Below are 26,372 nucleotides of genomic sequence, written 5' to 3' on the forward strand. Positions count from 1 at the left end.
ACTTCCTACTTGGGGTGACCCTTTGGCCCCCGACATCGGGACATCAGAACATTGACTCTTTCCGACATTAACTACAGAGATTTGGGAAGAACGACAGGACAGGATCAAGTCCAAGAAAGACCCTTATGGTAACTCTGCTTTTTTTTAAACCAATTTGTTGAGATGTCCACAGTTGGGGTACATTCTTGGTGGATGGCCAATGGTAACATACTCTGCAATTACAAAGTGTAACAGACTAATAAATAGAGGCCCAGCTGACATAACATGAGGTCAAAGATGAAAGTGAAGACAGTGGATACGTTCCATATGTCTTGAGACTACAGTTACACGTGACAAAATCATTTGAGACGCTTAAACCTCTAACATCATGCAGCCGTGTCATCTGTGTGTATTCATCAAAGACAAAGGTGAACACTAACAAGATTCGATTTAATTTAGTTATATAGATAACATACAAAGAAAACATTTGAAGCATGCAGTTATCAAAAACAGTGTTATCCAACAGTCCTGTGCCTCTGTTCCAGTTTACGCTTGAGCATGTTGTAGTTCTCCTTGGTTCCTGGGGCGTTGGGGTCCAGCCGAAGAGACAGTTCATAATGCTTTTTTGCAAAGTCTAGTTTTCCCCAACGGTGATAAAGAACAGCTGCAACGGCACAAAAAAAGAGCCGTCACTTAAATCACCAGACTTTACAGTAACCCAGCATAGGTCTCATGTGAATGGAAGAAGAATCACAGCCACTTTGCTTTGTTTATTGATTCACATCGCATCGATTTATGCCTGTATCGCGTAACATTGCAGAAGTCGAACTTGAACAACAGTTTTTGTGACAATACAGAATTGCCAGCGGGGTCCCTGGGAGACTTACCAAGATTGCCATGGCAACTGGCAAAGTTTGGGTTGATCTTCAGAGCGTCGAGAAAGAAACCTTCAGACTCCTGAGAGAAAAAAAGGAACGTTGTGACAATGCTGTGTTTATATGTCTGTAATAGACCTGTGTAGGTGAAAAGGCCTTTATCAAAAACACTCACAAATATATTTTCACAAACACAGCCGTAAATGTACAATATTAACCTTGTATTTCTCTTGTTTCCCAAGGACATTGGCGAGGGAAAACATGATGGTGTGATCTTTTGGCAATATCTTTAATGCTTCCTTTCCAATAAGCTCAGCCTGAGCCAGGTTACCTGTAATAATAATAATAATAATAATAATAAGCATTTATTTAAATAGCACTTTTCATACACCAAATTTTGTGCTTCACAAGCATAAAAAAAGGGAATTAAAAGCACAATTCACACATTATCACATACAAAATTAAAAATTAAATTAAAACTATTATAATAAAACATTAAATATAAGGGGGAGAGCAGGGGCGAAAGTAAAATTTTTCATAAAACTTAATTTTAAAATATAATGTTTTATACAGGGGTATATTTTTGCTATGGTCAATAACTCACAGGTGTGGTCTATCAATACCAGGTGAAATTTTGAACAAAATGTAAAACGACTTCAGTATAATTTCACTTTGAACATAAGTAAGGCATTGTTACTTTTGACACGGGTGGATCAAAATTAACACAATAAAACAAGATACATTTTTGAGTTACACTTGTTTTTAGTAAATATACATAATTATGACCTTGCTAATATGTAACTGCAAACATATTTTGTCATTTATCTTTGCAAAAAATAATGAAATAAAATTTTCATTTTAAAGGTGCAGTGTGTAAATTTTAGCTGCATCTAGTGGTGAGGTGGTGAATTGAAACCAATGGCTCAGTCCACTGCTCTTCCCTCGCTTTTGAAACGCATAGAAAAGCTACGGTAGCCACCACCAAAAAAAAAATTCAAAGACGGAGCCAACTCATAAAAAAAGTTTGTCTGTTAAGGGCTTTTGTAGAAACATGGCGGCACAAAATGGCGACTTCCACGTAAGGGGACCCTCGGAGTATGTAGATAAAAACATCTCATTCTAAGGTTATAAAAACATAACGTTCATTATAAAAAGGTCTTTATACACCACTGATAATATAGTTTTGTATATTATTTTGCATTTCTGTCAAGAGATTCTTTTAAAAATTACACACTGCACCTTAAATATCAGCTTCATCAAATGTTTCAAAAGCGACATGACACTACAAACTTGAATTGTTGAAAATAAAACATGAACACAATAAAATAAAATTAAATCAAATTGGAATAATATACATTTTCAACATAATGTACAGTATAACGTCAACATAAACAGTATTAGCAGCGGGACAAAGTAACAAGTGTTACTTTCGTCCCGACAGGAGCTCTGGACATTTAAATCCGATTTACTTTTTTTTTGAGAAACTCTGATAAGTCGAACTTGAGGATGTGTTACAGCACTAAATAACGTGTAGATTGATCAGTAATGTAACACATGAAACAAGAAACACAACGCATTATTAGAAAAAAATGACCGCTTTAGGAATTTACTTATTTTTGAAAAAATCTTTCGGGACCCAGACACGCAAAATGGTAAGGAAATAACGCACATTTGGTCAGCTCTGTCAAGGGTTGCGTCAAGATACTGTCAATAACATTTGTTTGGAATGCAAATGTTATCAGGGCTCGGAGAAAATCGGTTTGTTACTTTCGTCCCACGTTACTTTCGCCCCAGTTCTCCCCTATATTAACCGTGAACTGATCAATTGTGCTTGGGCAGGCATTCATATTAAAGAATTCATACTAAAGAAATAAAATACTAAAGGTTGTGCTATGTGTGTAAATATACAGTAGTTACTGTATGGCTAAAGGGTGTTGTTAGGAACGACATAAAGGAATTTGAGAAACCCTAAATCTAAAATTATGGTTTTTGCCTGCCAGGCAAAGAATTTAAAAAAAAAATATTGAAGCAGAGAACCCATAAATATCTAGGAAACAGAGATTTGTCCTGTGTGTGGAAACTTTATATTTGGGGCAGTAACACCTACAGTAGCAAAATCACAAAACACCTTAGCAATGGCATACCAATTTCACGGTAACCACATTAAACACCTTAGCGTTGTGGCGACATATTTTGCATGAGCAAGTATCACTTAAACTAGGGCCACACTAAAAGATTTTTAAAATGTGAAAGGCCACAAACTTGATGACAAAAAATCTTCCATTTAACAGTTTAGCTCCTATAGTGTGTTGAGTGCCGCTATGTGGTCATAAGAGAACACGACACGCCATCAGATTCCCTAATATACATTTTCTCTCAAGTCTCTTGTGGTAAAACGTGACTTCACACCAAGGCTTTGAACCGGTTCACGGAACGAAAAAGAAAACCAGAAACTTTTGATGTTTTAAAAGGAACAGAAATGAAACCAGAAACTTAAAAAAAAATATGTTCTGGAACAGAATCGTTTATTTAAAATATTGGTAACCGGTTAATACCGTTATTTTTCATTCTTTGACAAGATTTCTGTGCAATATGACTCGGTGAAGTTTACTTCTGGTTGTTGTTGACTCATCGGAGAAATGACAAGCTTGCCACCAGCAAGTAGTCTACTCAAGCCCAAGTCTGTAATGCTCAATCATAAGAGGTAAATATTGTAGGCTACCAAGTACCTCAAGATGGTTTTTTTAATACTAATTAGTGGTGTAACGGATTGCAGTTGATCCGTACAGATCAGGACCCATGGTTCGGCTCGCATGCGATTTGCAGATTAATACGCAAATTTAAATAGGGTGAAAGTTGATAGTTTGCATGTGTTTCAAAGGCTTGCAAATGTTAACACGTGATTTTAAACAATTTAACCGCAAAAAGATGCTAAAGTGAGCAATTTTCTGTACGCACAGACGCACATGTGGTTGAATGTGTCCGGTCCAAGTCCAATCAAACGTGATTAGCCCTAAGCCCTTCAAAGATCAGAACTCTTGATCTATAAACTTGAGAGAGAGTTGCGCTACTGTGTCTCATACCGTAGTCCATTAAAATACATTTGGTGAATAAAGCACTGGAAAACAACGTAATTTTCACTTTATGTGGAGCGCCTTTTGGAATTCGTCCTCCGTCTGTGTGTGTGCGCGTGTGTTTAAGTACACTTGACAAATGTAGGGATGTCAGAATTACAGTTATGCAGCTTACATAATGTAGCCTTTTTTAATGTTTGATGACAAGACAAAAACCGGAAACGTTAAAATACTGTTTGTGTTCGGAACGAACCAAGTGGGAAAAAATCTGGTTCAAAGCCCTGCTTCACACTAAACAAACATGGTGGATGAGGGGCATAAAGAAATTGCATTATGCGATGGACTGCTTTGCCTGCTGCGCCATGACTGTTGTTGTTATGATTTTGTCTTTCTTCAGCTCGCTTTCTGATTTGCTTGTTTTGTTTCACGTGACAATCTATACCAGTGGTCTTCAACATGGTGAACGCCGGCACCAGGTTCCCGCACGGAGTCTGTGAGTTCCCCGCCAAAGCACATTCTATTAATAGCCTCAATTTTAATATTTATTTATTAAATATTTTTTATATTAGCTTGGCTTCTTTAATTTATGTTAACATTTTAAACAAGTACAATGAAGTTTTGAGTAGACTATATAAAAATTTAGCCCTCCAGAAGGTTGGAGCCCCCTGATCTACACCATGAATGCACGTTTGTCCTCGGGGTTCCCCCCCACAACAGGATTTTCTTTTTAACATGTTGAATATTTACAATTTGCCATTGTAGTGAACCTGACGTGCTTCTGACCAGTTTCAGACGCTCTTAACACACCACGCACAACAGGAAAATCGGATAAGATAATCGGTACAACTACAAAGATGATCAGGACTTTACCCAGGATTGTCGTAAAGGGGTAAATCGCCCCAAATTCATTATTTTTAAAAGTGTGGCGGCCTTTAAATTTTTTAAGAAAATTTAAACATGATTTAAAACATATCAGTGTCAAAACCTGGTGGTTAGCGCATCTTACAATTTGGACTGCCCTTTTCAGTCTCACTTGTGTGCTGGTACTTCTTCATCATTAAAGCTGCTTAATAAAATTTCTATAAAGGAAAATTGTTCTAACTTTATGTAACTTTTTGTTTCTATACGTCATGAAAAGGACTACCAGAGTACAATCCTGTAGTTTTTGTTGACTGTGCAGGGTAGATTTCTCTGGTGTGACAGCGCTCTCCAGAAGAGAGTTTTTCCCCTCCACACATGACCGATTCTTTTAGTTTCCTAATTAGAGTCCAACACAAGGGCTACTGACTTATTGATCTGGATGTCAAAACTCCCCGTAACCACAGACTCACACAAATCTTCTCTCACCGGCCGGCCCTTATCAAATTCATGAGCTGTAGAGGATATTTCTCTTTACTGTTCAAACCTAAACATAAATATAAACTTTAAAATATTTTATGTTTGCGCACTTAATACCATCCTTACTTTTATTTTACAAGAAACAATTAATGTGGGTAAAACAATTCCAATTTTCTTTCTTAACTGTAATTTACTCATGGGATAGAGTGTGGCTTGAAACATGCAGAGGGAGAGGGGTTTTTTATTTATTTTTTGGCAGGGAAAATAGACCGTGCCAAGTCTCTCAAGGGAGGGCCAACCTGCCTGGGAGACGCGTCTGAATAAACGGCTTCTGTCAGGGAATCGCACCATTCTCCACACGGCAGGGAAGAGTGGCTTTAAAACAACACACAAAGCTTTTAATACATAAATTTCAAGCATTGATGATTCTTGCTCTTCCGGTCTAATCATGTTGGGTTCTTATGCTGGCATTTTCCAGAAAGGACATCCTCTGTTAATCCTGTAACATCTCATCAGAACAGAAACTTTTGGGAAAAGTGCCTTTTTGTCATTACAGTAAGAGTAAACAGGCAAAGAAATAAATCTTATCGGCTAAATACATTCAGGTTCTAATTCGTAGTAGGCCTAGGAAAAATATAAAATTATTTTGCTGTCAGTATAAAATTAAGAAGCATTTATATATACTTTGGCAGCTCACTAGCATAAGCGCTAAAACAGATAATTTAATGCAGTTAAATTCAAATTTATATCTATAGCGCTTTTTTGTTGTTGTTGCAGAGCAGTTGGGTAGTACAGTGGTTCCCAAACTTTTTCAGCGTGCGGCCCCCCTTGTGTACAGTGCATTTTTTCGCGGACCCCCGAAATAATTTTTTTTACAAAAACAGTTTAAAATGTGATATTTTAATTAAACAAAACATATAAAATTATACCTAGTAGTGCTGTATGTTAGTTGGCTTATTATTTTTTAGGTTTAAATACACAGAATTCATGATAAATAATTTTATAAAATGGGGCCCCCCCGGCCCCCAGTTTGAAAACCACTGGTGTAGTAAATACTATGTACTTCATGCTTTTGTATCAAAGTCGATAACATAAACAGCATTAGAGTTTCTAAGTTTGCTTCATTTCTGTGAATGATATATAACTGTAATAAAACTGGTTCATAAATACTGAATATCTTCATAGGCCAAAAAATAATTTTAGATACTTTACCTACTGCTATGCAATGTTAATGCAAGACAAGGCAATCAATTGTTGGTGTTTACGTCTAGTAAAATTATTGTGGCGGTTCCAAAAGCAACTTTATCTATGCCTGTGGGGTCTCTGACCAAAAAGGGGTGAGGATGTGATGCAGGAGTTAATTGTTGTATAGCGTGAACTAATTATGCAGCATGGCCCCATGTGGCAGCGTGCACCTGACGCTCAGCATCTGCAGAGTAGAAGTTCACACCTCTCTCTCGCACACACACAGCTATGAGCTGCTGCTATACTTGGGACACGAGACCAAAATGTGAAAGCAGGAAAATTTGGGAAAAGGCCAAGATCATCTGTTTACCCCCAAGGGCAGGGTCAAGGTCATGTTTAATGAGAACACTCGCTCAGTTTATGCATACATGACTGCCTCTGTCTGGAGTAACACAGATCTATACTGAATTGCTAAACTGTGATGTGCGCAGAGGATAATGTACAGCCGGGTGGTTATTATTGTGAAATAAACCCCAACAGGGCATCAGGACCCTGACGTGAAGCAAACTATACATTTTTCTGCTTATTATATGGCTATTTACCACATAAATCAAGGATATGAAATATTGATTATATATACAAGAAAGACTGTGGATTAATCTGAGACACTGACAGCTACAATACGTAGAAAATTTGTTGACTACTAAACCATTTATACAGTTTAGTAGTCAATATTTAAAAATATATGAGTATATAGATATAATTGACCGACCACATGAAGTACTGTATTTCAGACAGCTGCATATACAGTGGGTCTTGAAAGTTTGGGCACCCTTGGTAAATATGAGCAAAGAAAGCTATAAAAATAATCTATAATGTTTCTTCTTTAAGCTTTAATAAAAAATAAAAAAATCACAAAAATATTATGTTTCATTGAAGTAAAACCATTGAAAGTAAGGGGGAAACTACATTACGAAATAAATCATTTTCTCTAATACTCACTTTCTCTAATACTCACTCTTCTAGCAGAGCAAGTCAGGTTTTGACTTTTTTATTTGTTGGTATTTGATATAATCCATGAAGCCATGTGTCTGAATAAGATGTCCAGACCTCTGGTATACAAGTATTTTCAAAACAATGAAGATACAGCAGTATATTTAACTGTAGACATGGAGCACTTTTTAATCCTTGTGTGCACCAAAACCATATTGTGATCCCAACTGTCAAAAATATTCTTCTTCATTTTATATGGCTGCAAAACAAGTCCTTTTTAGTTTGCCATACTGTAACTTTAAATAGGACTTGGTTTTGCAGACATATGAAACGAAGAAGAGTATTTTTACCAAGGGGGCCCAAACTTTCGAGCCCCACTGTAATAGTTTATTTATCTACAGCGATATAAAAAGTGAAGGCTAACCACCCATCTAAGGCTAGAATTTACTCACCAACCATGTCATCCAAAATGTTGATGTCTTTCTTTGTTTAGTCGAGAAGAAATTATGTTTTTTGAGGAAAACATTCCAGGACTTTTCTCATTTTAATGGACTTTAATGGACCCCAACACTTAACAGTTCCAATGCAGTTTAAAATAGCAGTTTCAAAGGATTCTAAACGATCCCAAACGAGGCATAAGGGTCCCATGTATGGAAACGATTGTCATTTTTGGCAAGAAAAAAAAAATGCACTTTTAAACCACAACTTCTCTGGTCCTGTGATGCCCCAGGGCGACCACACGTAATATGTCATCACGTCAAGAGGTCATGGATGACGAATGCGAAACTACGCCCCAGTGTTGAGAAAGAGGACCGTTCCGACGTTGTTGTATGTCGAATGATACTAATTAATGTCTTTGTGTCAGTTTATTGTTTAAAATGGTCCGCAAATGTGCGTTTCATATATGTAACACGTGACCTTTCGACATCATCACGCAATTACATGAGGGTGCGCTGGCTCGTCACAGCCGGAGGAAGAAGAGAAGTTGTGTTTTTGCTTGCCAACACTGACAATTGTCTCGCTAGATAAGACCCTAATGCCTCGTTTGGGATTGTTTAGAGCCCTTTAAAGCTGTGTTAAAACTGCAATTTTAAACTGCATCAAACCTGTTAAGCGTTGGGGTCCATCAAAATGAAAAACCTGGAATGCCTTCCCCAAAAAAACACAATCTCTTCTCGACCGAACAAAGAAAGACACCAACATTTTGGACGACATGGTGGTGAGCAAATTATCTGGATTTTTTTTATAAAATGGACTATTCCTTTAAAAGTGTGACAGTATTGATTAATTTAATGTACTTGTTGATATAATTATATGAAGTTTATTAACTAAGTGGGGGAGGAGCATGGTCATGTTATCCAACCTATCAGCGCGAAGAGGTCTCTATTAATGGCCGTCCCTCACCTCTGTCCCGTGACACTGCAAAACGATCCCTCCTCCACCCCATCACCTCACTCTCAGCTGGTATATCTATCCCAGTTAAAGAGGGGGGAGTAGGCTACTTTGGGCTCGGAGCCCTCCCCCCAAACAACATGCTGTATTTCATATTTGATCACATGTTAATGCGAAATTGTGAAATTAGTATTTCAAAGCCATACCAGTGTTGTCCAGTAGTATGACCATGTTGTTCCAGGCCAAGCTGTGCTCCGGCTTCAGCATGGTAGCGTTCCTCCAGGCATTTAGTGCATCCACGCTGCGGTTCAGATCTGCATACTGGAGATACAACAAACAAGGAGGATCACAAACAACGGATCAGTGTTTTCATGACATCACCCTGGTACATTATGCTGCAAGATTCTGTTTAAAATGAGAATCACCATTTGCTTAAAATAAAGATCATGATTCTCTCACGATTCTCAATAACGAATAAGTTTTGGTGCAAATTGCTGCCACATGGATTGACATTACTTTATGGTAATGAGCTATGATGCGGTTCGGCAGCAACTAATCGCAATGCGGAAACGTTCGGCGGCAACAAATCGGAAGGCGGAAACCTCCGCTTGAGAGTACTCCAGAGAATGCATTTGAGCGTCAGAGTGTTTTTTTTTTGACACTCTTGCTGGTGGCGTGAAAGTCCATCAGGTAAATCACATGAGACACCCATGCCACAAAATGATTCCCTGCATATGTTTTCATATTTTTAGTACGAATGTGATATGCAGAAAAAGTACATCGCTTACCAGACGTCCCAAGTTGTAGTAACAGTCTGGATATTTCTTCCTGAATTTAATAGCATTCCAATAGCTCCGTTCAGCCTCATCAAACTTTTTCAGACTGTTCTGCACAATACCTAAATTCATCCAAGCTGCAGCAAAATCAGGCCTGTAAACATAGCAAAAACGTTACAGAACGACTTATGATGTAAAGGTTTAAAGGTGACACTTTAAAATAAGCATGTTTTTGTTAAAGGGGTGGGGGGAACCGATATTTCATGCTTTTTGACTTATTAACACAGCATTTTTCAAGATTTTCAAGTTAAATGCCTTCCAGAAAATGTTCTTCTTTAAATATACAAACATACAATATATCAAATGAAAAAACAGACCCTTTGCTTTAAAAAAAAAAAAAAGTTTCATCCTACCCTCATTTGTTTTCTTTTTATCACATCTCAAATATGGGTAGTTTTCTTCAAAAACACCAAATTTTGAGCAAAAAGCTGAGATAATTCCATGTTTGTGAAGGACTTTTGATAGAGATCAGATGCAGAGCGATGCTCAAAACTTACACGGACATGCGGCTGTTTGCCCTAGGGCAGGGGTGTCAAACTCAATTCCTGGAGGGCCGGTGTCCCGGCAGAGTTTAGATCCAGCCCTAATCAAAATCAAGGTCTTCAGGATTACTAGAAACTTCCAAACAGGTGTGTTTGAGCTGGTTGGAGCTAAACTCTGAAGGACACCGGCCCTCCAGGAACCGAGTTTGATACCCCTGCCCTATGGCGATACTTCTGGGTTTTATAAGTTATGGAAGCTTGGCACCTGGTGGATAATAGTGGTATTGTGGAAAGCCGGAAATACTCGTCATTGGCAGGGAAGCGTTTTATCTTAATTGACGAGGCGGGAAAAGAGTTAAACATGGGCAAAAATTCCAAAAAGCAGTTGGATGTGTGATGCGAGTACTTCTGAGCCAAACATACCTCTCCTCTTTCCTACAAGTTTCGGAAAGTTTATTTGACTTCTGAATCTATTGTATAACAGGCACCAGAAGAACAGCGGAAGTCCTTATATGGTCACTTTAACTGGAATGGGGCACGTACACACCAACCAAGAGCTGACACGAAATCAACATCACCAAAGAAGTGTGTTGTTGTTTGTGAGAATTTCGTTGAAATGGGGCGGTCCCAACTGGGTCACGAGTCAAAGGCGACAAGTAAAACTACATTAAATGTCTATGTTTTGTTAGCAATTGGCACATAAGTGCATATAATGTAAATGACACGAACATGTAGTGAATCATAAGTTATCCAGAGATATTTTATAATTTATCATCAACTTACTGGACACGAACCGCAGCTGACAGGAGCTCCTCAGCTTCATGCAACTCATTCCTCTCCTTTAATATATTACCAAGATTGTTCATGGCATGAACATACTTAGGGTGTAATCTGTAAGGAGTAATATTTGTGAGGCATGTGAAGTTGCTGCCTGTAAAGAGCATTTCAAACCAGTCTACACTATTTTGGTAAGGAAACTACATCATAAGGTAGCTGCCTATTAAAGGAGTATGCAACAAAACGACTTGCTAAATTTTGTTCTTATTATTGTATTTTTATTTGTATTATTTATTATTTTATTTAACAGAGCTATGAAGTTAGTGTATGTTTCAATTCAGAGACAAAAAAAACAAGAGTTCACTGATGATAACATTGCACTGTTTAAAGTGCTGAAATATGAATAAATGTAATATGTTTGGCGAACACAATAGGTTGAAATCATGTTTTTACCTCACAGCCTCCCTGTAGTATTTGACGGCAGCACTCTGGTTGCCTCTGTCAGCAAGGTTTTTGCCAACATTATAATGCACCTGTGCAACACGAAGGGGAAAGTTTGAATACTCATCAAGCATAATGTAAAACCACTATGGAACATCACACCACTTTTATTAATTTAATATTGCAAACACTACGCAGATTATCTAGTTATAATTTACAGCCATTTAATTTTGCCATATGTGATGGTTAAGCCGTAGTTATTGTAATGCATTTCAACAATGGAGTGCAGGTGAAGTTAGTGGGCGTGTTCTCCAGAGAGCTGTGCAGTCTCACCTTGGCGTTGAGAGGGCAGACAGACAAGGCGCTGGTGAAGAGATTCTGCTCAGACCTCCACTGTTGACTGCGCTGCGCAGAGCGAACCACGTTTACACACAGCAGCATCAACGTGGCCACTCTCAGCAGCCTCTGCGGTCAGCCCACACACACAGACGTGAACACACACATACTCAACGGACAAATTAGTTACAGTGAATTATGGTCTGATGGTGAATATTAGGAGGTGATAAGTGGGAAAATTGGTGTAAAACTGGACACATACCCTGTGTTTCCTCCAGTGGCAGCTACAGTAGCCCACAGCGTAGGCCAGAATAAGGCAGTAGCCGGCAGAAGAGAGGTACAGCACCCGCTCGGCTATCACAAACCCCACCCTGAAGAACAGATTACTGGCTGGCAGGAATGGAATTACCAGCAGTACCAAGCCAAATGTCAGAGTCCTAAAATGACAAAAAGCATCATTTATAAACATAATTTAGTGTTCCTGTAGCTCATTTGGTATAGCATTGTGTTTGCAATGCTAAGTTTGTGGTTCAATTCCCAGGGAACACACATACTGATACATGTACCTTGAATGCACTTGAATGAAGTTGTATAAAAGAAATGAAAGAAATTGTTATATAAATGTATTATAAGCACAAAGCAGGAAACTCATTTCTGGACATGGGAGAAAACTTTTATCCATTTAATTTGAAATAGAATAAATGAACATTCGCTAAATAAAATTTGTTTTAACTGATAGGAGGTAAAATCTTACTGTGGTGTATTTTTTTCTTTAAATACTCATCAGAGTTACTTATATCATATTGGGTAACACTTTACTTGAAGGGGTGTTCATAAGACTGACATGACACATTCATAATCATGACATGACACGTGCTATGAACATGAAGGAGATTTAGGCACGTTTATGAAAACTGTCATTAAGTGTCATTTGTTTAATTGTGTCATTTTTAACGCAAATATGACATTGTTTGAGATGTCTTTGTTATGACAACTTGACATTACCAAGACAACATAACTGACCACTTTTTACAAGTGATACAAATATAATTTGTCATTAAAATGTCATTAATTGTAAATACTCTGTCATATAGTTTAATACCAGCGTCATGAATATTTTTCTTGACCTCAACTACAGTGGTACAAATATAATTTGTCATTAAAATGTCATTAAGTGTCACTCTGTCAAATAGTTTTATAACAACATCATGAATATTCCAACCTGATCTCACGAATTTCCGTGGCATAGTCACGGAATTTTGTGCTCATTTTTCCGTGGCATTCTCACGGATCTCCGCATTTTTCCGTGGCCCTGCTACGGACTGTCTTTTTCCGTGGCATTCTCACGGATTGGTTACTCAACTGTTTTGTCCTATTTTCTTACCATTTTTGCTTCGGTTTAGGGTTAGATTTACATGAAATGACATCCCTACCCAAACCCAACTCTAACCCCAACGCCAGGCAACAATTGTTTAAAGTTTAAAAAATATAAAAGAATAAATCAGAAAAAATAGTATAAACCAATATTTAAAGTGACATACTAACGCAAACACCAAATCTAACCCTAAACCGATGCAAAAATGGTTTGAAAATAGGAAAAAGCAGTTGAGTAACCAATCCGTGAGAATGCCACGGAAAAAGACAGTCCGTAGCAGGGCCACGGAAAAATGCGGAGATCCGTGAGAATGCCACGGAAAAATGAGCACAAAATTCCGTGACTATCCCACGGAACTTTGTGAGATCATGTTGGAATATTCTTCAGTTCACAATGTTTTTTTAAGTTTCTTCCATGTGTTTAACAAATAAAATCTATCATTCAATAATAATAATAATAATAAAATAAAAAATTGATACAATTATATATTTTTTACACTTGGGGACCGATTCACCCCAAATTAAATAAAAACTGTACAATAATAGATTAAGCCATGCAGTGTTGGGTCCATATTGCTGCAAAGTTAATTAAATTAAATTAAATTAATTAAATGTTTTGTTCGTTTTTTTTTTTTTTTCAGAAAATGTCAGAACCCTCTGTGTGAGGAAGAACAAGTTCTGTTAGTTGTTAGTTTTTTATGTATTATGCACATACATAAAGTTAAGTATAATATTGTGATGTGTCTGTTGAATTTTGTTAAGGTATTTAAATGTAAATTATTTGACATAGTATTAAAGGTGCAGTGTGTAGATTTAAGCGGCATCTATTGGTGAGGTTGCGAATAGCAACCAATGGCTTAGTCCACGGCTCACCCCTCGCTTTTGAAACACATAGAGAAGCTACGGCAGCCGCCACCGGACAAACATGTCATCATCTGAAACAACTTAGTAAAAGAAATTGTCCTTTAAGGGCTTCTGTAGAAAAATGGCAGTACAAAATGGCGACTTCCATGTAAGGGGACCCTCGTGTATGTAGATAAAAAGGTCTCGTTCTAAGGTAATAAACACATAACGGTTCATTATGAAAGGTCTTTATATACCCCTGATAATATAGTTCAGTATATTATTTCGCATTTCTGTCAAAGAATCCTAAAAATTACACACTGCACCTTTAACAATTACTAATGTTTAAATTACAGTTTAATGTAATGTTAACCCATAAAGCTAGGTTGTTTCTTAAGTATGGTCATTATTCTGCTATGTCATGTTTATGACAGATTTATGTCAAGTTATGACGTATTGGTTTATGTCAAGTTGTCATAACAAAGACAATTCAAACAATGTCATCTTTGCATTAAAAATGACATAATTTAACAAATGAAACTTAATGAAAGTTGTCAAATGTGCATAAAATCTCCTTCATCTTCATAACACGTATCATGTCATGATTATGAAGGTGTCATGTCAGTCTTATGAACACCCCTTCAAGTAAAGTGTTACCCAATATGGTAGCAGGTGTTTATGTTACTAAAGTACATTTTTTATAAAACAAATATGTTGTCAATGAGAAAATGTGAGAAAACAAATTGGAAAAATCAATATATGGTTCTATACTGTAGGCACAACCATTATTTAGTGTATTAAACAAAAGTCTTCGGATGAGCCAAAAAATGCTATTATATTTTCGCTGTCCTTCCGAAATCTCGTGTCTCCATATTTTGTGTTGGGTTTGCAAGTATTTAATGAATAAAAAAATCTATATATTTAAAAGTGCTTGTCAACTTAGACAACACATTGTGTACTCCTTTAAAAATACAGTGTTTTCTGTTTCTTGGACACAAGCTTTCGAAAGGACAGTGAAAATATGTAACTTTTAATGCAATTTAAGCTAAATACAGAGAAACGCTGTATTCAGCACTGTTCTGAGGTCTCTGATGACTATTTTATTTTCAAAGCATCGTCCTTTATTCATGTTTACACATATTGTTTTGATATGGTGCTTTTATATGGTCTTACCTTCTTTTATTGCTGTCCTGTGAGCACAGAGCTTGACTTATCAAGCCTGTCAGACAGCACCACAGCAAAAGAGGCCAGATGATCCTCCAATCACTGGCTGATTTAATCAGGGGAACGCAGCCCATTGACCAATCAAAACACAGCCACCAGGGACACAGCAGCAGCCAAGCATTCAAGGAGTAGTAATAATTATAATTCACAATCTGTCAATCAAAGTAAAAAGAAAGTATCTGATATCAAGAGTTTAGAAGGATTGTATTGTTACTTACATGGCTAAACCATAAAAAAAAAACTCCAAATGAGCATTCTGCTTACCCTCAGGATAACATTTTCAGCAAAGGATGCTGGGTTATCCACCTCAGTGAAGGACGGAGGCCCAGTACCCATGATCCTCCATCTCGCATATAAAAGAAAAGAGCCACCAAAAAAGAGAATAGCCAACCTCACTAGCAAACCGTTCTTCACCCACTCTCCAATCTGATTGTAATAAAGCAAAATATGATCAATCCACATGTCACAAGAGAGACCGCTATGGAAAACGGCAAGTAAAACAACTGACTTCAGCTGTTTTTCTCCTGGACAGCAGCCGTTGAAGAAGTTCATAGATGTTCAGATTACAGACAATGAGAATATCATAAGCAGCATTCACCCCCTGTGAAGGTGAAAGTAATGAATGACTCATTAATGAATGATCAAGGGATCATGAAAAGAGTTATTTGAGGGTTAAGGCACTCATTATGCACATTTTTACTCACCAAAACTGTGATACCTTGCTCCTTGCAAAGCATGGCGACAGCACACAGAACAATGCTACCAATTATCCATGACACAGAGAATTTTTTATCGCTACCTACAGGGAGAGCATTTTGAGCAACTAATTTGTAAGCTAAATAAAAAATCAGCGAGATTACAACATGCAGCGTGTGCATATTTAATATTACAAAATAATGTTATAGGTTCTTAACTGACCTTGAAATGATTTGCAGTAAACCAAAAAAGAGAGCTGGAAAAACAGGGCACACAACAAATCTGCCCTGCCAACAATGCCAGCCACCTACATGAGAGAAAAATAACAGATTATTTCCAAGATCAACTCCAACTAAATACTTGAGAGGGCATGAAGGACACTGCCTCGCTGTCCGTAAGATAGGAAAGGGCAAAAACAACTGCTCCACTACTAGTTGACTAGTGGTCCATCATAACCCACTCCATTGCAAAACACCAAAATCAGTGCATCATCTAACATTTCAAAGTCATAAAATATTAATTTATTTTTTTCGGAGCCAGAAATTCATGTTAAACCTACACATATTAAAACATGCTTGACAAATAAAAACAAAAAATGAGCTGCATAACAACATCGCTGTTCTTCTGTTTGTGAAATTTCCTGTATTTCTGGCCAAATTAGCGGTGAAGGCAGGAGGCAACACTCATTACAGAACTGCAGTCGGCCTTTGCTGGAGTCCTGGGGGCCACCTTCTTTGATACATCCCATAGACCCAAGTCAGTGGTCTCTCTGAACCTAACCCCCTCCAGGTCCAGGGCCGGTCTTTGTGAACCTGATTAAAGAGGAGATCCGGAGCATCGGCAGGCACTACCATGCTCTGATGCATCCGTGCCAGGTCAGAACTAGCGTACGGTTGCTGTTAATAGCCATGCCTGACCGTAAAGCCCACCTATGCGAGGCACACCAGCTGCGTGAAGCTTTCTTCTCCATGGGCCTTGTAATGTATATTTCATGCAACATCAGTGAACATGGTGATAGAGAACATTGTAGTGGGATATTGTTTACCGGGCAGAGACGGCCTTGCTGAATCACTCTACTTACGCTTTCTGTGTGAACCGGGTGAGCTGCGAAGAAAAGCGCAGCGAGGAATGATGCTTTTGGAGAGAAACTGAGTTTCGACCCTCTTCCGTCGTGAGACAGACCACCGATTAATATTGAAAACACGTCAATCATTAACGCCGAAATAACACAGTGGAGGGCAACGTTGAGTAAGTGGAAACCAACTGGATACAGTCCACCGGCCAAGAGGTAGTTTATCCTGAAAAAATAATAATCAACCAATCAGAATCTACAAAAATTGCTCTAACATTTATATGATATTGGCAAAGTTTGTTTTGTTTGCTTTTGTTCTGTGAAACAAAAACAGCAGCCATAAAACCATAAAAAAGGACTTTACCAGACAATGCCGCATTACAGATTCATAATATTTATGGTCAAGTTGAGATAACAGGACATTACTAATGCAAAACGATGTCATTCTCATTAGCAGCATGTAGGACATGAATTATGCCCCCTATATAGATTCTTCACAGTAGCAGTCAAATGCCAAAGACAATGTTGAAATGAGTTTGATAAAAGGCAATATATGCATCCAATTTTAATGTCAATTATTGTGGCGTTCAATGAGGAAGCTCTTGGGGGACCTCTTTTGATTTCCCACTGAGAATAAAATTACAAGTCCAGACATCTAATATATGCAAAGAGGTCTGAAAATATTCACTATAAGCAGGTTGTACAGTTACCTTGTGTTAATCATCAGTCACGCAGCAGTAATTGAAAGACGCCTTTGTCTTTGTGTTGAACGTACCTGAAAGTCAGGACAGTTAGCGGCCGGTAGGATTTGTGACTGGAGTTGCTACTTAAGTTACTTCCCCAAAAGTCATTTTTCCAGATGTTACTTAAAGGAGAAGCAGGATTCAAATCCTACAACGAGAAAAAAGACATGCATTTGCTTTACTTGTAATACACTTGTAATAGTAGCTTTTTTACAAGGTAGAAATTTAAAATGAATTATTACAATCTAATATATTTTAGTTTGATCTGCTTTCCCCTCTGACATTGGGGTTATGGGTGGGGTTATTCATGCTTTATTGGATAATTGTAAATTTTTGTGTGATCACAAAATCATAATCTGTAATTATTTTATAATCTGTAAATTGCATTACAAGCATCTGTCATATATATAATATAAATGTAAAATATTTAAATTCAACAGACTTAAAATGAAAATGCTACATGACAATAAACAGAAAATCTGTTATAATAATTACTGTACACAATTCCTCCAAAATGCCATCTGTATGCATTATCAAGAAGACATGTTTTCAATGTAGACATCAAAACTGAGCATTATAACCACAGTGACAACAAAACATCCCAATAAATTGATCTAAAACAACATGGGAGGCACCTTGTTGTTGATGATGGCTTCTGAATCATCAAAGACAAAGTCCCCATCATAGCTGTTTATGAAACAGATGAGGGCAACAAAGGCAGTCACCAGCCGGGAGTAAAAGGAACCCAGTTTTGGCAGAGGGATGTGGTGATCCCAGTGAGACTCAACAGCACCATCTTTTATGTGGTTTCTGCTCATCCTGACCCACCATTAACTTGCAAAATAGAAAAGACAAGTGTGAGGTTAGAGGAGTAACCCAGAATTATGCTAGATTTGACAATAAGGGTACAAAGAATAGGAGCATACCTATTGCATACTATTGCTGCATGGTTGCATACACAGACGCATGGCATGCATAGCAACCGGCTGTCGGGGCGAGCAAAGCATTTGAAACCGGAATCAACCATTCACAGATTTTCCGTTTACTACCTCTAAAATCCCTTCGTGCAGAAATGACAAGATGCAGATACAATAAGCGGTTCTGACGTTAATAACTGTCAGACCATCGAACGGAACGATTTACAAGCTGTCGAGGACAAGCATTGCAAACTTTAAATAACCGACATCACATAAATACAGTAAATATATCGCTAAACGTCACCATAAAAAATGAAAGGTTTAATACGTGGCTAAAGAACGACTTATCCATGCACGAGCCTCTCTGCTCTCGCTTGTACTTCCTGCTAGCGCGCGGAGAAGAATAGACGGTGTGGCGTCACGTGACCTGAGGCAGCTGAATGTTACTGTGGGGATTCACACAGGCCGTTTCTCAAACTGAAGGCTGCATCCTCCGGAGGTCGCATTTTTAGGCTGCATATTTCATAAAGACTGTCTTATTTTAGAATATTAACAATTATAAAGTTGACTATTATTCTTGTTAAATTGTTGTAATATGCTTATGACTTGCGAACGTAATGCTCAGTTAACTGAAATAAACCAGGCTTGATGACGTATGCAGCATGCATTTGCGACCTTCAGAGGATGCCGCCTTCCGTTTGAGAAACGGCCACAGTCCTCGCAAACACGAGAATACATCAGAAGGATGGGTGAGTGTGACACCAAATTAAGCTTCGTCTTGCACGATGAATGTTTTACCTCATCTTAATCTATGTTTATGTGTTAGGGGGAAATGCCTGAATGTTATGGGAGGGTAACCTAAGTGGGATATTTGTGCTTTAAAATTAAATTGTCACACGTGGTTTGACAAAAAATGGATACAGTAGTAAAACCAAACAAATTAACACTGATTTATAGTTGACCATAGTTTAACCATGTTTATGTAGCAAAACCATAGTTTTACAAAAGGTAAACAATACACTAAAATGTGATATTTTTTGTAGCCCACAACTATTTGTAAAGTACCTAAAACTTGACCTTTAAAGATGCAGTGTGTAATTTTTAGGAGGATCTCTTGACAGAAATGCAAAATAATATACCAAACTATATTATCAGAGGTATATAAAGACCTTTCATAATGAACCGTTATGTGTTTATTACCTTAGAATGAGACGTTTTTATCTACATACACTGAGGGTCCCCTTACATGGAGGCCATTTTGTGCCGCCATTTTTCTACAGAAGCCCTTAACGGACAATTTTTTTTCTAAGTTGTCTCTGACGATGACATGTTTGTCCTGTGGTGGCTAGGCAACCGTAGCTTTTCTATGTGTTTCAAAAGCGAGGGGTGAGCAGTGGATTAAGCCGTTGGTTGCATTTCGCAACCTCACCACTAGTACCGCTAAAATTTACATACTGCACCTTTAAAACTCCTATCCTGAGCAATATTCACTGGAGTAAACATGTAGTATTCCTAATTATACACCTATTACTAGTTTCATAGTTTAAAAATGTAAAAGCTAAACTGGATCTGTGTAATTTGTAATTAGCTGGTTTGCTATGCCCACTACAGAATGTCACAGGCCAATTGGTTCACACCGTGCTTCCCCAGAATGATGAACTTTGTACAAATCGACCAATTACAGATGAGCAGGTCTTGGTGCTACAAAAATTTAAGGTATGTGGAAAAGGCTTTTTTTACCATAAATCACACATTGAATTACACCAAACATACAATGGGCTTTTTAGACACAAAATATGGGCCCTTTATGGGAAATATGGGTCTTCCTGAATGCACAGACTGTAGTATTTAAGATTAGTAATGTGTGTAGAAAAAATCATTGTCCTATCGTTTACACATCATTTATAACTTAAAGGGATAGTTCACCCAAAAATGAAAATTCTGGCATCATTTTCTCATCCTCATGTTGTTCTAAACCTGTATGAATTTCTTTTTTCTGATGAACACAAAATAAGATATTTTAAGAAATGATGGTAAACACACAGCAGATAGTGACCACTGACTTCCATAGTAGGGAAAAAATATTTTAGAAGTATCGTGATAAATTATGAAGAAAATATTTTGACATTGCAGTGAATGATGAGAGAATTATCATTTTAAAGTGAACTTCCCCTTAAAGGGGTAGTTCACCCAAAAATGAAAATTCTGTCACCATTTTCTCATCCTCATGTTGTTCTTAACCTGTATGGATTTCTTTTTCCTGATGAACACAAAATATATTTTGATTTAAGGATAGTAAGTACACAACTGATTGTAACCATTAACTTCCATAGTAGGAAAACAAATATTATGTTAGTATTGTGATTAATGAAGAAGATATTTTGATAAATGATGGTAAGCATACAATTGACAGTACCCATTAAATTCCATCATATTCGTCTTTCTTACTATGGAAGTAAATGGTTACAATCAGCTATGTGCTTACCATCATTTATCAAAATATCTTTGGTCAGTGTAAGATGAGGTTAAGGCACTGTGACTAGCCTACACAGTTAGCATTAATGCATGGAAAACGTTTTAACACCAAGCACGATTTGAATGCAGGCATATAAATGTATACACGGATCTGTGTTTAATGTTAATGTTTCATGTTGTTTATCACTGTTACTTTCCAACAAAACTTCATATCATCTGCCATAAAACATTGAAATAACCACAGACACAAATTCTTTATCTATTATCATTTATTGGGCAATAAACACTCACCAGTCTCCATTTTACAGAACCAAACCTGTTCAATATACAACCTAGGACTTTTATTCACTTACCATGCTGAGCAGCCATTTTGGTTGTGACATCATGGGTCACCAGTTCATGCCTGTATAAAAGTGTTTTGTTTTTGGTGTTTAAAGCCTTATGGTTGTTTTATGTGTGTTGAATTGTGTGTACTTATTTATTTTCTTTAATGTATATTATGTTGCCAAGTGATTTAATGTATGTTTCTATTGTCAGAGGAGAAACCCCCCTACCAATTTAGAATGGTTTGATCCAGAGGCGGAGCTAAGACTATAAAATGGCTCCCACACAGTCAGTCAGTCAGTGTGGCAGTGGGGGAAATGAAGCTCCTTGAAGGTTTGAATTGGCTAGGCAATTAAATTATTGCTAGTGATTAGTGATGGCCAAACGAGGCTTCCTGAACCAATTAGGCTTTACAGCCCATTGGTTCGCCAAAAGGTTCATTTACCCGAAGCCTCATGAAACACTGTGCTCTCCAGTGACACCTGCTGTGCAAAGCAATGTATTGCACACGCACACAAATCTATTCATTTTGAGCAACCAAATTGTCATGGTGTGGGCTTTTGAATAAAGTATATTAAAGAAAGTATTTTACACTGCTTGTGTTAACCTATGTACACACAACTCACACATACACAACTTTGTGTTCAACTATACAGTAGTTCTTGAGTTAGTGATAACAGTGAATGCACAAAATAAAGAAATGAAGAGTTTCGTTGCAAAACGAGATAAATCCATTTTTTAACATTTTTGTCAAAACATGTTTATTATTATGTTATCATGTTATTATTTTGTTTTATGGTGCTACTTAGCTGTATTTTTTAAGTTATGAAGGTTTAAATCAAAACAAACCAACTGCAGTTGCATTGAAATTAATAATTAATTGGAATGCACAACCAAAAAACAAGATTTCTGAACAATTAAAAAACTCTTCAAATTATCGTGAGTGCAGTGCTTATTGAACTGGGGCTGCAATAGTGCAATGCTTATGGGACTGGAAGTGTGGAACAGCAAACTGCAACACGGAAAATGGTTTACTGGTTTTTATTTAGAAACAAAAGTTTTTTAACAGTATTTGGATTGAGGCGGTTTCTGTTTTTAGAAAACACCCTATCACAGGGCACTGATGATGCTGGACAACATAAGAAGAGCAGTGCCAGCTTATATAAATTGGGATATTGGACCTTCTGTTTGTTCCAATATCCCAATGGATTCTCAGTCTTTCTAGGTTATCCCTAATACAGTCTAGTCTTATAATAATAATAATAACAGCAGCAATAATATATATAATAATAACACTACTACTAATATAGGCTATATAATATAATTACGTATTATAGGTATTAGAACTAGACATATGCTAATTTACTCTAATGATCTACTGAACTAGGCTATGTATAATTTACTCTAATAATCTACTAAACTAAGTGTAATATAATATATAATACAGGCTATGATATATAATGATATCTATACTAGAAACTCACTACAACCTCGCCACTACTCGCTACAACCAACACTTTAACATCAATTCAAACGTACTGCAAAACCCACAAGAGGCGCGAGTTTCGAACCGTAAGCGAAACTCAGAATGAAGCAATGACGTATTCAACAGAAAACGAGGCCTCGTTTGTCATCGTCACGTGATTTTCACGGAAACGATACAAGCCTCGAATCGGGGCTTCATCTGGAACGCCCCTTTTTGCTCGACACAAGCTCCGGAGCCTCGCTTCAGATGTCCCATCACTACTAGTGATGGGAAAAATGAAGCTTCGAATGAAGCACCGATACTTCTCTTACTCTTTCGAACCATGATTCGAAGGGTGTCGAAAACAGCGCCATCTTTTGGTTAATAAAACATATAGCAGTTGCTTCTGGAAAAAGCTCCGTCAATGAAGCAACAAGCTGATGAAATTCAGATGAATGTTAATATTATGTGTACAAATAAAGCTTAGACAACATGTCTGTGAATGGTCAATTTAATAAATGTATTTACTGATTAAAGTGTGGCAATAAATTCCAGTAGGAGTTAATATTCATATGATTCAATACTGTATTGTACAGAATAATGTTCACAGGCATATAATGACAGACTGATTCAGTCCCTCCAGAAAAACGCGATTGTGCGATCGCGCGATATATCAGCCAAAGTCTGCATATTTATGCGGGGCTTGCATGATTTCATAATCTCCGCATTTTCGTAGCAAAAAGTCACATATATATTAGCAGAAAGTTGAAAAATGTTGCATTTACTTCCCAAAAGCGCAGCCATGTCCTTTATGGCCATGGGAACGTTATGAAGTGACGTGATTATGTGACGTGAACATCATTGCAGCTTTTGCAAGTTTCCGCAGTTTTTGCAAGTTCCGCAATTTTCGCAAATTCCCGCAATTCCATCGCATAAATTGCATAAATATCCCGCATATTCCATCGCATTTTTTAAGAAAACGTGCCGCAAAATCGAGGATTTTTGCCCGCAATAATCACAAAAAAACTCCGCGTTTTTCTGGAAGGACTGACTGATTTAACGTGATTTCAACGTTAACAACACAAGCTTCGAATCAAAGCTTCATCTGGCACACCCAGTTTTGCTTGACACAAGCTCCGAAGCCTCGCTTCAAATCACTAATTATTGCTTTGAAAGACAAAATGATTGCAGAATTTTTATTTTTGGGTGAACTATCACTTTAACACAAAACACATTCCGGAGGCCAGTCATCCATCAGTCCCATCATGAGTGATAAAATCATAGAGATTAGCCGGAGCTCTGTGGTTTTTGGTCAAAACATTTCAAACACTCACAAAACCAGCACAACTGTTTTTTTTGGCGAACAGTGAATCCATTCTCTTATTCCCCTATGGTGCGATGACACATAGCTCTACAGTCATATTGCGGATATACTGTAATTCCAAAAGAAATACAAGATTTGAGTTAATGGAAAGCAGTTATCTGTGTTGCAACAGAAAGAGATGGAGCACTGATGTAGAGTTAAGAAGCAGAGAAGTGACAACCTGTTGTCATCTCTAAGGGAGGGCCAATTTAGGAAGTTTGTCAGCGTCTTCTTCCTTCACCAGCTTCAAAGATGAGGTAAGAGCGCTTTATGATTCCTTAGTTTGCCTTCCTGCTGTTCAAAGCTTCAGTCTTTACCCCACTTTTGACATTATGATTCACTTTAATGAAAGAATGTGCAGTTATAGTGGTGGTTGATTTAGTCTTATGGAGAGCATTTGCACAATAATGTGCTGTATTACCTGCTTAATGAATTGCCTCGATTTCCCTTTGTACTTCCATATGATGAAGACTCACATCCTGTCTAATTACACCGCACAAACTAATAACCTTATTTAAATCGCAGTTGTCACACACATGGTTATTATAATGACAATTTGAGGCCTAAGTAAATGTATGAGTTTGGATCTCCCACAGATCCAATCTAATCCAGTAAAATCGTTGTGCTGTGTATTCATATTAAGAGTACTGAATATAGTTAAGTAACTCTGTTATATGATTTAATTGACCACACTGATACCGATAACACAAGATGGCATGTTTTTTTATGAGCCATGCACATGGGTGAGTAATTATGTAATAGTGCTTGAAAATAGAAAGTGAATAATTAAAATTAATTTTAAGTGTTGTTAATGATGACTGATCAAGTTATTTAATAGTTGAGTAGTTTCACATAACTAGAATTATCACTTAGAAGAGTGGAGAAAAGGGACTGGCATACCTTTGCCATGTTTGTTGTTGGAAGGATATTAAAGGAAAACATCGCCGTTTTTCAATATTTTACTATGTTCTTCGCTCATCTTAGACAAATAAATACAAACCTATCTTTATTCAATGTGTGCAGTTTTAATCTTTGTACAGTGCCTCATGAATGTGTTAGCATTTAGCCTAGCCCCATTTATTCCTATGGCTCAAAACAGGGATGAATTTAGAAGCCACCAAACACTTCCATGTTTAGGAATGAATGGGGTTATGCTAAATGCTAACACATTGACGACGCGCTTTACAAAGATTAAAAGTGCACGCATTGAAAAAAACATGTATGTATTAATTCATCTGAGTTAAAGAACATAGTAAATATTGAAAAATTTTGTTTTTTTTTCATGTTGTTCAATCCCTCCAGAAAAACGCGATTGTGCGATCGCGCGATATATTGGATAATCAGCCAAAGTCCGCATATTTATGCGGGGCTGCATTTTTCCAAATACGACGCACTTTCGCCGCATTAATTACATATTTCCATGCACAAAATATGTGGGGCTTGCATGATTTCAAAATCTCCGCATTTTCGTAGCAAAAAGTCACATATATATTAGCAGAAGGTTGAAAAATTTTGCATTTACTTCCCAAAAGCGCAGCCGTGTCCTCTATTGCCATGGGAACGTTATGAAGTGACGTGATTATGTGACGTGAACATCATTGCAGCTTTTGCAAGTTTCCTCAGTTTTTGCAAGTTCCGCAATTTTCGCAAATTCCCGCAATTCCATCACATAAATGGCATAAATATCCCGCATATTCCATCGCATTTTTTAAAGGACAAGTTCGGTACTTTACACTCAAAGCCCTGTCTTCAGATTGTTTATGATGAAATAGAACGGTTTTGACTGAAATTTCGACATTTGCGGCTGCCCCGAGAATTTTTGGGTGTTTGTGTTTCAGCTCCTACCTTTACAATGGGTTTAATGGTGCACTGGAACAATCCTTTCTAAAATGCATTAAACTTTCGTTTACAAAGACGTGAAACTCACCGAGTGGTCAGGGGCGCTCAATGATATGCTCACACAAAAATCGCGTTAAAAGACGCCTTCCAACAGGTGTTTTAGCATTCGTTGTTAACTTGTGGACCTATTTTTTCAAACGCCTCACACCCGTATATTCTTTCGCTTAGAGCTTGAATAATAGACACTCCAGCCCAGTTGGTGGCGATAATCCGCCTTTGCCAAATGCAAGAATAGAAACAAAGTTCCTGGCGCGGAGTAATACCGTACC

At 37.4% G+C, this 26,372-nt stretch overlaps 1 protein-coding gene and 1 long non-coding RNA gene across 2 annotated transcripts in view; one reads left to right on the forward strand and one right to left on the reverse strand.

Moving 5' to 3' along the window:
- Window positions 1-410: 410 nt before the first annotated feature.
- Window positions 411-18,987, reverse strand: tmtc4 (transmembrane O-mannosyltransferase targeting cadherins 4). Its single transcript, XM_055216119.2, has 18 exons — window positions 18,587-18,987; window positions 18,296-18,494; window positions 17,693-17,808; window positions 16,927-17,143; window positions 16,068-16,152; window positions 15,854-15,948; window positions 15,658-15,750; window positions 15,414-15,575; window positions 15,099-15,301; window positions 11,971-12,145; window positions 11,706-11,837; window positions 11,385-11,464; window positions 10,938-11,045; window positions 9,625-9,766; window positions 9,043-9,157; window positions 1,073-1,185; window positions 867-936; window positions 411-643 (listed from the first exon to the last, which is right to left on the reverse strand). The coding sequence occupies exons 2-18, from the start codon at window positions 18,476-18,478 to the stop codon at window positions 495-497; spliced, it is 2,238 nt and encodes a 745-aa protein (XP_055072094.2). The 5' UTR covers window positions 18,479-18,494; window positions 18,587-18,987; the 3' UTR covers window positions 411-494.
- Window positions 18,988-19,147: 160 nt separating this feature from the next.
- Window positions 19,148-26,372, forward strand: part of LOC129452336 (uncharacterized) — a 33,789-nt gene continuing 26,564 nt past the window's right edge. Inside the window, exons 1-3 of the long non-coding RNA XR_012358360.1 lie at window positions 19,148-19,326; window positions 20,189-20,293; window positions 24,338-24,461. This is a non-coding gene — a long non-coding RNA (uncharacterized lncRNA). The remainder of the gene's footprint in view (window positions 19,327-20,188; window positions 20,294-24,337; window positions 24,462-26,372) is intronic.

Source organism: Misgurnus anguillicaudatus, chromosome 17 (genome assembly GCF_027580225.2).
Source record: "Misgurnus anguillicaudatus chromosome 17, ASM2758022v2, whole genome shotgun sequence".
NCBI classification, from domain to species: Eukaryota; Metazoa; Chordata; class Actinopteri; order Cypriniformes; family Cobitidae; genus Misgurnus; species Misgurnus anguillicaudatus.

What these genes read in the sequence shown, in the direction of transcription:
- tmtc4 (XM_055216119.2), bottom strand. Translation starts at nt 18,478, where the DNA reads ATGAGCAGAAACCACATAAAAGATGGTGCTGTTGAGTCTCACTGGGAT. An exon ending in GCCACTGGAGGAAACACAGG is followed by an intron (nt 11,838 to 11,970) that starts GTATGTGTCCAG and finishes GGCTGACCGCAG; the next exon opens with AGGCTGCTGAGAGTGGCCAC. An exon ending in GGAAACAAGAGAAATACAAG is followed by an intron (nt 937 to 1,072) that starts GTTAATATTGTA and finishes TTTTTCTCTCAG; the next exon opens with GAGTCTGAAGGTTTCTTTCT.